Source organism: Nothobranchius furzeri, chromosome 10 (assembly GCF_043380555.1).
Source record: "Nothobranchius furzeri strain GRZ-AD chromosome 10, NfurGRZ-RIMD1, whole genome shotgun sequence".
NCBI classification, from domain to species: domain Eukaryota; kingdom Metazoa; phylum Chordata; class Actinopteri; order Cyprinodontiformes; family Nothobranchiidae; genus Nothobranchius; species Nothobranchius furzeri.
In genome coordinates this window covers 62,751,135-62,764,816 of record NC_091750.1, presented here as the reverse complement: position 1 = coordinate 62,764,816, position 13,682 = coordinate 62,751,135, and the positions used below count along the sequence as shown (strand labels likewise).

At 44.1% G+C, this 13,682-nt stretch overlaps 1 protein-coding gene across 1 annotated transcript in view; it reads left to right on the top strand.

Annotated features, from left to right (window-relative positions):
* trpc4a (transient receptor potential cation channel, subfamily C, member 4a) overlaps positions 1 to 7,946 on the top strand; it is a 75,044-nt gene extending 67,098 nt beyond the window's left edge. The window contains exons 7-15 of the mRNA XM_015961628.3: positions 678 to 1,023; positions 2,145 to 2,284; positions 2,380 to 2,580; positions 2,649 to 2,770; positions 2,994 to 3,189; positions 5,155 to 5,349; positions 5,478 to 5,519; positions 5,828 to 5,917; positions 7,106 to 7,946. Coding sequence (XP_015817114.1) covers positions 678 to 1,023; positions 2,145 to 2,284; positions 2,380 to 2,580; positions 2,649 to 2,770; positions 2,994 to 3,189; positions 5,155 to 5,349; positions 5,478 to 5,519; positions 5,828 to 5,917; positions 7,106 to 7,780 — 2,007 coding nt within the window. The 3' untranslated portion in view covers positions 7,781 to 7,946. The remainder of the gene's footprint in view (positions 1 to 677; positions 1,024 to 2,144; positions 2,285 to 2,379; positions 2,581 to 2,648; positions 2,771 to 2,993; positions 3,190 to 5,154; positions 5,350 to 5,477; positions 5,520 to 5,827; positions 5,918 to 7,105) is intronic.
* Positions 7,947 to 13,682: the final 5,736 nt, after the last annotated feature.

Here is a 13,682-nt window from a genome sequence, read left to right as displayed (position 1 = left end):
GCACGGTTAGTAAATTGGTACCCAGTGATGCAGGTCATCATTTTGATATGAGAACTCAGCGTGATGTCTCTGAACAATGTGTGCATCGATGTAAATGTGTTTACACAGGCAAGCCTGCTCCCAGTGGGAACATTCACAATCCTTTTTTTTTTTTCAATATAAAAAGAACCTTTAAACAACTGTAGTTTGGTGGAATTGTTCTTGACACACAGGTGCATCAAACCTTTTACTAAACAAAACTACCAAACAGCAGGAAATGAGACAAAATTGTATGTTTTACAACTCATTTCTGTTTTGTGGTGTCAAATGATCTCATCTCATTTTTCACATCCCAAGAAAACGTAGGAAACAAGCAGCAGAAATATAAGCCTCTTCTTTCTTGACAGCTATCCTCCGCTTTCTGCATCACGGCTGCCAATAATGTGTTTTATTCTAAAATATCAGTGCGTGCAGTTGATAACCTTCTAGTTTTTGACTCCACCAACACATCCCACTCCATCATTGGTTTGCCCTTACCTCAAGCTTGCTGCAGGTGCTAATTTTGGCAGATAGTTTCAAGCACATCACGTAACTGGGTAACTGGTTAAACAGAAACTTGCACTTGCATTTTGGATTATTGTATGAAGTGTTATTATGAACATTTTATGGCTCTATTTAATTTAATTTCTTTTTTTAAGTTTGTAGCTCAGCCCAACTGTCAGCAGCTCCTGGCGTCCAGGTGGTATGATGAGTTCCCGGGCTGGAGGCGGCGCCACTGGGCTGGAAAGTTCATCACCTGTGTCTTCATCGGCCTCCTCTATCCCACGTTCGCCCTCTGTTACCTCATCGCACCTAAAAGTCGCTACGGCCTCTTCATCCGCAAGCCATTCATCAAGTTTATCTGCCACACAGCTTCCTACTTGACCTTTCTGTTCCTGCTGCTTCTCGCCTCCCAGCACATCGTCTCACCCGAGCAGGACAGGCAGGATAGGCAGGGCCCGGCACCAACCACTGTGGAGTGGATGATACTGCCGTGGGTGCTGGGTGAGTAAAAAGGCTGACAATGAAAGATGTGGGAAACATCTGTTATCCCGATGGTTGAGGAATGGTCAAGGGGAAGTTTTGTTTTCCTAACTTTAAACTGATTTATTTGTTTTGCACTCTAAACTAATACAGATGTTTATTATGCAACTAAAATATCTATAATTTTTAATTATAAGGTTTTTAAACACTCTTAGAATTGTTTCCCCCTTCTCCTTTTTCAATGAGAAGACTTAAAAAAATAATGCCTTGACTGATTTTTTTGCAACAGAGTTAGAATTTCAATACTTTCTTTGGTCCACTGAGACATCTAAACAACCAAATCAGTGGATTAGGGTTGCATTAATTTTAGATTTTTGGTTTACAACATTTTAAAACTTGCTTGTACATTGTTATCAATATCTTTCAGGTTTTTTTTTTTGTTACCTTAATGGATTTGTAGCCAGCACAGCAGAACTCATTCAATGAGTGATGAATAAAGTTTAAAGTGCTTTAAAGGGGACATATTGTGCTAAACTCACCTTCCTTTTGTGCTGCCATGTGGGTCTCTACTGCCTCTATAAACACTCCAAACGTGACAAATAAACATCCATGCATTTTTGGTCAGTGTTTGGTTTTAGGAAGTATGTGCTTAAAACAAGCTGTTTCAAGAACTACTCATTTGTGATGTCACAAACGAGGGAAATCAAAACAGAACCACCTCTGAAGACCAAGTGAGCTGCTGCTGGAGGAGCAGAGGTTTTGTTACAAGCCTCTACCAGATATCAGAGCTTCTCAGCTAAAATCGGCTCAAGCAAGGGATGGGTGGGCGGGGCCAGCTCCAGCTTCTTTTCTAAAAGTGACGGAGCCCTGAAACGGCTCATTATGGAAGATACTTAAAATGTCAAAAATAAAATTCCTGAAATTGTTTCATGTGAGAGGTTTTATGCAAACAACTTCATGAATATCTTTATATAGAAGTCATAATCTATTTCCTTTAATTCTCTGTCATCTTTTCATTTCAACGTACATCACACAACTTGGAACCAATCAGAATGTTGTGTGTGTGTGTGTGTGTGTGTGTGTGTGTGTGTGTGTGTGTGTGTGTGTGTGTGTGTGTGTGTGTGTGTGTGTGTGTGTGTTAGGATTCATCTGGGCAGAGATCAAGCAGATGTGGGACGGGGGTTTCCAGGACTACATCCACGATTGGTGGAACCTGATGGACTTTGTCATGAACTCTCTGTACTTGGCCACTATATCTCTGAAGATCGTAGCCTACACTAAGGTAACCCGTTGTTTCTGATAAGCTGAAGCTCCATTGAAGCATCTCCTCCTTTTTCTTCACTGCACCAGTCTCCTGTGTTTTTTTCCTCTGTTCAGTACAGTGGTACCAAACCCAGAAACCAGTGGGAAATGTGGCATCCTACCTTAGTTGCTGAGGCCGTGTTTGCAATAGCAAACATCTTCAGTTCCCTGCGCCTCATCTCACTCTTCACAGCCAACTCTCATCTGGGGCCGCTGCAGATCTCACTCGGGAGGATGCTGCTGGACATCCTCAAGTTTCTCTTCATTTACTGTTTGGTAAACTCTCAGATATTCAGGAGTGGGACAGAAACATTGGACAGAAGTTAACTTTCGTCTCTCTCCAGGTTCTTTTGGCCTTTGCAAATGGGCTGAACCAGCTGTACTTTTACTATGAGACGAAAGCTTCTGAGGAGAGAGGAAAATGCAAGGGCATCCGCTGCGTGGAACAGAATAACGCTTTCTCTACGTGAGTTTAGTCCATCTGAGGGAATGTGAGATGCTGTGAAAGTGAGTGTGAAAGAGTCTGGTTTGACTGTTACTGGTGGGAAAATGTGTTAAGATTATTTAAAAAACAACTACTGTGGTTGCTTTAGGCAAACTGTTTTTCACTATTAAGAATTTCCTTCGGCTTTCTAAAATTATTGCTCTGCAAAAAGTGCATTAAGATGATTAAAATGATTATCTTTTAGGTTATTTGAGACTCTACAGTCTCTTTTCTGGTCAATCTTTGGACTGATCAGCCTCTATGTGACCAACGTGGATGCAGACCATCAGTTCACCGAGTTCGTTGGAGCCACCATGTTTGGGACTTACAACATCATCTCTCTGGTAGTGCTCCTCAACATGCTCATAGCCATGATGAACAACTCCTACCAGCACATTGCTGTAAGCACAAAACAACATCAAATACAAAAAAGAAGCCTTAAAGGTCAACTTCACTAAAAAGGTTTTTAATTATTATTTCTGATTGTAGTCGGTCACTCAGAGTTTTTCATGAAAATAGTCTCCTACACCTATCCCCTGCATTAGCCTCCGATGGAAAATGGATGGTGAAACTTTAGGATTAGAAAACCCTGACAGATCTACGTCACACTGTCCCTTCACGACAGGGAAGGCTGTTGTTGGTTTAACGTCCATAGAAACAGCAGAGAATGCCTTGGCTAGTAGAAGCTAACCGTTAGCATTAGCAACTCCTCCAGGCTTGCGTTATTTGTGGGAATAAAACATCCACGTTGCAGATCAAAGAGAGTTAGTCATGTTGCTGTGGAATGTCCGAATGAGTGAAGTTGACCTTTAAAACCCACCAAATATCTGTTCATTCGTCTTCGTCTTCGTCTTCCTCCGCTTATCCGGGTCCGGGTCGCGGGGGCAGCATCCCAATTAGGGAGCTCCAGGCCGTCCTCTCCCCGGCCTTGTCCACCAGCTCCTCCGGCAGGACCCCAAGGCGTTCCCGGACCAGATTGGAGATGTAACCTCTCCAACGTGTCCTGGGTCGACCCGGGGGCCTTCTGCCGGCAGGACATGCCCGAAACACCTCCCCGGGGAGGCGTCCAGGAGGCATCCTGACCAGATGCCCAAACCACCTCAACTGGCTCCTTTCGATCCGGAGGAGCAGCGGTTCTACTCCGAGTCCCTCCCGAATGTCCGAGCTCCTCACCCTATCTCTAAGGCTGAGCCCGGCCACCCTACGGAGGAAACTCATTTCGGCCGCTTGTATCCGCGATCTCGTTCTTTCGGTCATTACCCAAAGCTCATGACCATAGGTGAGGATTGGGACGTAGATCGACCGGTAAATCGAGAGCCTGGCTTTCTGGCTCAGCTCCCTCTTCCCCACGACAGATCGGCTCAGCGTCCGCATCACTGCAGACGCCGAACCAATCCGCCTGTCGATCTCCCGATCCCTCCTACCCTCACTCGTGAACAAGACCCCGAGATACTTAAACTCCTCCACTTGAGGTAGGACCTCTCCCCCGACCCGGAGGTGGCAAGCCACCCTTTTCCGGTCGAGAACCATGGTCTCAGATTTGGAGTTGCTGATCCTCATCCCAGCCGCTTCACACTCGGCCGTGAACCTACCCAGCAAGAGCTGAAGGTCAGAGCTGGATGAAGCTAGGAGGACCACATCATCCGCAAAAAGCAGAGACGAGATTCTCCTGCCACCAAACTCGACACACTCCACACCACGGCTGCGTCTAGAAATTCTGTCCATAAAAGTGATGAACAGAACCGGTGACAAAGGGCAGCCCTGGTGGAGTCCAACCCTCACTGGGAACAGGTCCGACTTACTACCGGCTATGCGGACAAAACTCACGCTCCTCTGGTAAAGGGACTGAATGGCCCTTAACAGAAAGCCACCCACCCCATACTCCTGGAGCGTCCCCCACAGGGTGCCCCTGGGGACACGGTCATAAGCCTTCTCCAAATCCACAAAGCACATGTGGATTGGTTGGGCAAACTCCCATGCCCCCTCCATCACCCTTGCAAGGGTATAGAGCTGGTCCACAGTTCCACGGCCAGGACGAAAACCACATTGCTCCTCCTCTATCTGAGATTCAACTATCGATTGGACCCTCCTCTCCAGTACCTTGGAGTAGACCTTTCCAGGGAGGCTGAGGAGTGTGATCCCCCTATAGTTGGAACACACCCTCAGGTCACCCTTCTTAAAGATGGGGACCACCACCCCGGTCTGCCACTCCCTAGGAACTGCCCCCGATGACCACGCAATGTTGTAGAGACGTGTCAACCATCACAGCCCTACAACATCCATAGCCTTGAGATACCCAGGACGAACCTCATCCGCCCCCGGGGCTCCGCCGCTGTGTAGTTCTTTTTAAAAGTGTCTGCTTTCAGGACCACGCGGACATCGAGTGGAAGTTCGCCCGGACGAAGCTGTGGATGAGTTACTTTGAGGAAGGGGCAACTCTCCCAGCGCCTTTCAACATTATTCCCAGCCCCAAATCCTTCTGGTACCTCATGTGTTGGATCAAGAGGCAAGTGTGTAAGAGGACACGGTCCAAGCGCCCGGAATCCTTTGGGACTCTTGGAGTAAGGAAGCGTTTATTGGATTTTACTGATGATAATTAGGCTTCAGTTGTTTAAATAATGAAAACTTTTGTTTTATTAATACCATAATCTATTCTAATTACATTTACATTTGTCTGATGTTCCTGCAGAGAAGAGCAGCAGAGAACCTGAGGATAAATCATCAGTATCAGGTAAATAATCCCTATTTAAGCATTTATGAAACACTGATTCTGCTCCCCAGTAGCTTCCATTTTCAGCCTGAATAGAAAGCTTTGGCACCATCACACACAATAAGCCAACCAATTATTGTCAGCAGGACATTAATCATCATTCCCTGTAGAGGTTTTCCTATTTGTCTACCTGCACAGGAGGTGATAGTTGCATGTTTACAGGAGATAGCTACAGATGTGCCTTTCTGCACTGATTAGTTGTTTGGTCGCTTATTGCTTTATGTTAAACAACACACAAATGTATTTTTGTTCCATTTTTACTGCATTAGGAGGTTTTAAGGAACCTGGTGAAACGTTATGTTGCTGCGATGATCAGAGATGCCAAGACAGAAGAAGGTCTGACTGAAGACAACTTCAAGGTAGAATCAGAGTGTAAAAAAACGACCAAAAGCTATATTCAGCACATCTATTGGCATTAGATCACCTCCCACGCCGATCATGACAAATCCACTGAGGATAATCACTTGACTGTACAGTCAGGGAGGTATTTTTACATATTTGTATTTATGAACCTCAGCTTTGCTATTTTGGTTCACTCTAAAAGCTTTAAAACTGTTCTTTACATCATCTACTTTCACGATGACCCAGTTAATATCAAGCTAAAAATAGTTAGCAACTGTGTTTGTCTGGTTTATATGGAAACAAGGATGCAGATCTATTCCTAAGGGGCATGATTTATCACAAGCAGCTTTGTGATTTTCATTAGAAGTGGGGGGGGGGGGGGGGGGGGGGGGGGGCTGGTGCCTATCTTCAGCGGTCAACGGGCAATCAGGCAGGGTACACCCTGGACAGAGTGCCAGTCCATCGCAGGGCAACTCAGAGACACACAGGACAAACAATCATGCACACACACACTCACACCTAAGGACAATTTAGACAGACCAGTTAACCTAACAGTCATGTCTTTGGACTGTGGGAGCTGATGCCGGAGTACCCGGAGAGAACCCACACATGCACAGGGAGAACATGCAAACTCCAAAGAGAAAGATCCTAGGCTGGGAAACGAGCCCAGGACCTTCTTGCTGCAAGGCAACAGCTCTAACCACTGCGCATAGTACCATGTATTGAATGAAAATAAAAATGGTACAGAAATTACACTGCTGCAGCAATCCAACAAGTAAAGTGCACTAGACAGGGTTGTCAGAGTTCACAGATTTATTTAAGTTCAGGACAAACAATGACATCATCATCATTAAAAAACAACTGAATCACAGACAAAACCCCATGTGGTTATTGGGTAGTTTAGGTACTGATGCAACGCGAATGTCCAACAGAAACGTGAGGTGAAGATAAGATAAATCGTTCTGTACTCTGTTCTCATTGCTCACTTTTAAGAGCTGTTCAAAGGATTCATGGAGCAGGTGGAATTCCTAGGTAATGCTAACCACAGAATTAGCCCTATCTCCTGCTAACACTTCCCCAAGCTACTGCTAATGCTAGCTTGAGCTATTGTTAGCATTCCCCCGAGCAACTGCTAATGCTAGCAGAATATATTGTTCTAAGACCACTTTAAACTTTATAACTTGATTTTTGCTTTGCTCTTGTAGGAGCTGAAGCAGGATATCTCCAGTTTCCGCTATGAGGTGATGGGCATGATGAAGACAGGGAAGCCCATCCTACAAGGTGCCATGGCCAGCTGCAGCTCAGTGGAATCTAGTCTTGCTTACCCCAACGCCTCGCTCAAGCTCTCCCCCTGCCCTCCGAGGAGCCAAGTGAAAAGCAAACTGAACCGTTTCAAGATCACCACGTCCATCCTCAAGCAAACCAGTTCTTCAGCATTGTCCCGGCCGCCCGAAGCATCCAACGGTCTACCAAACGGACTCTTGGTCTCAGATGAGAGCTGCAGTGAAAATTCCAGCCAACGGAGCAACTTCTCCAAAGAAATTAGCGACTTTGTTTTGTTCCAAATACACCACCACGGCAGCAAGGAGGATGCATCGGGTGAGGTTTTAAGAGAGATGTACTCTTTGTCTGAGGAGGCAGGGGAATCTGGAGAATCAGACGCAGAGGAACAAAGCAAACAGGTTACAGCTAGAGCTAAGATTGAAAAAGAATTACCGGAGATTACTGAAGAGTCTCCAAAAAGTACAAAGAAGGAAAACATCAGCTGTAGATCTGATGAACATGGTGAACAACAAACAGCAGAAAAAGACAAAAATCCACTCTGCACCGACTCTAAAGCGGATCCTAGTTTATCAGAGTCACACAGAGATGAAGCATAAGGTGTGAAGATGCATATTCTAGATTACAGGCTAAACTGTGCAAGACTGAAGGCGAGGAGACTGACAATCGGCAAGGGGCCCAAACGTGGAATATTTTCTACAGACTCCAACTTTTCTGGTCATTATTAAATTATTAATCAGCTCTAATCTTTGGAGATTCAGAGCAGCTTCTTTTTATTTAAATCAGCAGATGAAATGCAGCAAAGGTGACTGAAGCTCTGTGAGAGTCACGTGAGGATTCAGATTTCAGGAGAAGATTGTTTCATCTTATCTCATCCTCACAGAAGATTAAAAAATAACCGTTTCTTTACCTTCCTGTCTCACCCTTGTCCTCAGCTGGCTCATGCATTCCTGTTTGTTTTCTCCTTGGTCTATCTGTCTACCTCTTCTCCTTTCCCAGTTTTCACACCACTTTATCTCCCCCATCCTTTCTCACTAGAGCAATAGATGTGATGTTTTCAACTTGACTTTTCTGCCTTACACTGTCTGTTTCTGCACTTTACACTATTTAAATGGCATTCAGTCTCCACCTGCAACCATCCTGTCAAAGTTTTCTATGCAAAACCCTTGGATTGTTATTCTTATCTTTCTCAAATGCCCGACTGTACGTATTTTTCAGGGAGGAACGTGAGAGGTTTCCTCTCATGTGAGACATATATTTTGAACATTACAACACATAGACACAGCTTATATCAACTATAACCAACATGTTCTTCATGTCTTTAGCACTCCAGGAGAAAAGTAACTTACTATTTTGATTAGATCTGTGGTTCCTAAGATGTACTGTTAACTTAAATGAATTGAATCCATACATCAGTAAACCTAAAAACTTGTCAAATAATTTACTTTTTGAATTTTCTTCGAGTTTTATTTGTGTTTGTGTGTTTTAATGGGATTTTTTGCAGAAAATATGCAGACATTTTATTTTTTTCTTCAACAATCTTGTTATGGAGGCGGATCAAACTGAAGCACGACCTCTTGCAGCATGCACTCAGTGTTTGTCATTGGGTTTATCAATTTTCTGTGAGATTCGCTTCATGGTCAACAGAAAAATAAATGCACTGGCAAGTATTGCCCACTAGAGAGAGATGTTGCGTGATTAGCTCAAAAACTACATGCAACAAATTTTGAAAAATGCATGCATACATTCTTTTTTCTAAATAATGAGACACTGAAAATATATGTGGCTCAGATATTGATCCGTAGCATATTGACAAGGTCTGAAAATTACTTCATAACTAGATAAAAGCCAGCATTTAATAAATAAATGACTGAAAAGGAGAATATAACTCTGGTGTGCTCTCTTCTGTTGAAGAAATAAATCAATTTTTTTTATTTCTGCAGAGTATATTCCCCATCTTAGATGGACTGATCGCATAACTTTATAAACTGCTCCCCACAGAGCAAAGTCCACAATATTTTCAGTGGGAATATTCATGAAAAACTGCCTCTTTTTATGTCAGTGTTTATTAATGACCAAAGCCACAAAATTAGATAGATAAATAAATAAAATCAATGCCTGGTTCATTCACTGAACAATAACTCCAAAATCATAGCACTTTAATGATGCTTACAAGTTTAATAGAGCACGCTTCGTAGGCTGTTGGACATGGTTCTGTCAAATTTTCGAGTGAAAATTTCTTTAATTACAGATCAGACTTCACTCATCTCCACATCTTTATTTGTCCCATGTAAATTTCAAACTATTATTTCAAAATAAAAGAATTTTATATGTAAATTTGTTTTTGTATAAAAATTTCTACATAATTACTCATTTGTAGCTCTATGAAGTGCCTCCGCTTGGAGAAATACAGTTTAAGCCGTTGATGATTGATAAGCTACTGGCTAGTCCAGGAGCAGTCAATACCACAGATACTGCTGCAGATCATGTAGCATCATTGTAATGAACTTTTACACTGGTGTTAGATTAGTTTAAAGGAGTTTGTACACCAAAAGTGGAAAAGTTGACGCATTACTCTGGAAGCCTTTCGTTTGTGTTAGACATGCCGAGCAAAACTCGAATGTGCAGCCATTAAACACATCAACTGTTTCCACACTGAGCCAAAAGTTTGAAAATGGAGCTCCTTCACCAACCTGAATTCTCAACATCACTCTTTGATTTCAAGTTTAGTTCATTTTGTACTCTTACAAGCTGGCAAGTGTTTCCTTTTCTTTTCTTTTTTTTTTGGCACATCTTAGCAAAATTAAAGCTGACAGCACTTCTTAGCAGACAAACCAAGAGTTCTCTGCTCACCAAAACTATTGTCTGCTTGTTTTTTGAAAACATTTTTGTGCCTATCAGTGGTGGATCTTCAAAATGTTATTTTTGACAGAAATATTAAGAAATCCCTGCCAGAGCTGACCCCTGGATGCACCATAAGTGCTACATTTTGTTGCTGGTAGTAATAGTTGAGCCTGTAAGTAACCATGTGATGCAAAACTAAACAAAGTGTAAAACTATATTAGATAACGTTGTTAGAAGCAGTGCAAAAATCTGCTTGGTTTTGGTTGTGCCAGCTAGCTTAAAGCATGTTATTTGATACCATGCATGCTATTTTTCAACAACAGAAGAAAGTTCCACACACAAGCAACCCAATACCTGCTGGGAAAACTGTGTTCATTAAAAACAGATTTTGTTACAACATATTGGAAGCAGGCCTGTGGGGTCTGAGGGACCTCAAACTGAAACAATATGTTTGATGTTCAGTCAATGAGGAGGTCTCGATTTAAAAAAATCACTAAACAAATAAGGTTTCTTGAAACATGCCATGATGTGAAGGTGGAGATGGCGGACCAAGTGTGGTGGAGGGTTCCAGAGGCAGGAAAGCAGGCGCGGATGAAAAAGTAAAAATGGTTTAATGGTGGAACGGAAGAGACGGGACAAAACACGCATGAACAAACAACAATGATCCGACGAAGACAGCAACAAGGAGGGAGGTATAAATACACAGGGAAATCAGGAACACATGGGCAGAGTAATGAGGGACAGGTGAGAACAATAAGGTTAATCAAGGCAGGAGAGACACAGTCAGGGAGGCCGGGGCGGATCATGACAGTACCCCCCCCCCCCCCCCCCAAGGGGCGGATACCAGATGCTCATAAGCCACATAGCACAGGAGACTCGGGAACAACGAAGACTAGACTCGGGCACACATGATGAGGGAACAAAGAACTCAGTCCGGGGCTGCGGAGCAGGGGCCTCTGGGATCAGGCAGCACAACTCCGACTTACAAAGACTCCTCGAACTCAGACCAGGGTCGCGGAGCAGGGGCCTCTGGGATCAGGCGGCACATTTCCGACTTACGAAGGGTCTCTTGAGCTCGGACTAGGAAACTCGGACTCGAAGACTAGACTTGGGACGGACCGGGAAACTCAGACTCGAAGACTAAACTTGGGACGGACCGGGAAACTCAGACTAGAAGACTAAACTTGGGACGGACCGGGAAACTCAGACACGAACACTTGACTTGACACCAGGGACACAAACACTTGACTTGACACCAGGGACACGAACACTTGACTTGACACCAGGGACATGAACACTTGACTTGACACCAGGGACACAAACACTTGACTTGACACCAGGGACAAGAACACTTGACTTGGCTGGACACAAACACTTGACTTGGCTGGACACGAACACTTGACTTGGCTGGACACGAACACTTGACTTGGCTGGACACGAACACTTGACCTGGCTGGACACGAACACTTGACCTGGCTGGACACGAACACTTGACCACGAACACTTGACCACGAACACTTGACCACGAACACTTGACCACGAAGACTTGACTGGAACCACGAAGACTTGACCTGGCTGGAAATGAACACTTGACCACGAACACTTGACCACGAACACTTGACCACAAACACTTGACTGGATCCACGAAGAATTGACTTGAACCACGAAGACTTGACTTGAACCACGAAGACTTGACTTGAACCACGAAGACTTGACTGGACAGGAAACAAACTACCGCAGCAGGCGTGGGACCCAGCAGGAACTGCAGCAGCATGCATAGGACCCAGCAGGAACTGCCGCGTGAAGGACCTGCAGGCATAGACCCTGCAGGCGTGGACCAGGAAGTGGGACGAAAACCGCAGGAACGACGCGAGGGAACCAGGAGCGGCAGCAGGTACTCGACCACGGTTCTGAGCAGGTGCACACCGTGACTCGACAGGATCCTCAGGCAGGCTCGGGTGAAGGGAAGCAGGCCACGGAGCAGGAAGACCAGCCCTACCACCCTGGAGAATGATGGCGTGCATAGGAGGTTTTACCTCCATAAGAGTACTCCAGGAACAGCAGCTTCCGTGAAAAACAGGACGGGGCGAAACAGCAGGAGAGGAGAATGACCCCGACCACCCCGAAAACAGCTAGGATGCGCCGGAATCTCCCAGAGGGCTCGACCACCCCGAGAACAGGTAGGATGCGCCGAAAAACCAAAAACTCCAGGCTGAAATCTCCCTCCGCTGAAAGGGATAAAAAGAAAAAATATTTATTTTCGCACCAAAGGTGACCGATCCTTCGAAGCTGTAGCTCCTAAGCTTTGGGATGATCTACCCTCCTCATAGCGTTTCATTGAGTCTGTCGATAATTTCAAGAGTGAGCATAAGACTCATTTTTTTGTTCATGCATTAAACTAGTTATTGGTGGGTAGTGATGATTTTTGTGTGGTTTTAGCCAGTGCTTAATTTGTAAATGAAACGTTCTCGGTGTACCATCAAGTCACGCTCCCCCATCAAATAATGTTTCCCCTGCAGCTCCGCTCTGCGCTAGCGTCAAAAGCGCTGCTCGGCTCCACCCAGATGGCAAAAAGAGACCCTAAGCTTAACGTTAGCTCATTTATACATATTACTAGCACGCTCTGCTCGTGCGCAGGGAGAGTATGGGAACCATGAAGGTTCAAAAAGCATGATTCAGCGAATGTCTTTTGTGTATTCCTTCTGTGATGCATTTATTAGATGATAGATACGTAGATAGATGATAGATAGATAGATTAGATAGATAGATAGATAGATAGATAGATAGATAGATAGATAGATAGATAGATAGATAGATAGATAGATAGATAGATAGATAGATAGATAGATAGATAGATAGATAGATAGATAGATAGATAGATAGATAGATAGATAGATAGATAGATAGATAGATAGATAGATCTAGAGATGGGGGGGGGGGTTGATTTGCTGGAGTTTTTGACAATTAAAAATTTCGCCCACATTTTCAAAGTTAACATACATTTCTTTGAACAATGGTCATTTTTGAATCTTTGCTGTTTCCCTGCTTAGCTGCGAAAACTCCCTGATGCGCCTGCAGCCTCTCAGAGTTCCTGCTGCTCTAAACATTGAAAGAATAATTTCATTTTATGTTCCCCATTTCTGATTATTTTCAGGAGTCTGTTTGTTGCAACCACCAAAACGAACTTGTTTTTATTTGACTATTTTTTCTGTCCTGTCTGTTTATTATCTTCCTGCATCTCCTCTCAATCCCAAAGAAAAACTGCTACCTGGCTTCATATATTTCACTTCATGAGTTACCTTTGAACTGAAGTTCATAAAGATCTACTGACCGCAAAAATAGCGGAGTGCGCGCCAACTGCACCGGTGAGGTGAAGTTAGCGGAGGACAAAACAGGTGATGCGCTCTGCTCCGCAGCAGCAAAACACATCAGGCACAAATAAAAGACAGAAAGCATGAAAGGATATGAGCCAACACAAACAATCTTGTGTTAAATTTGTTTTTGAGGTGGCGACACTTTGAGAATGTTACTGTGGCCGTGCTCAGTACGCAGCTGTCTGGAGCGCGTAAAGAGCTCTGCGCCTCTCAGCTCTAAATAATCCCCGGAGAGTCCACATAGATAATGTAATATAAGTAGAACCAGAATCGTTTTCGGGCT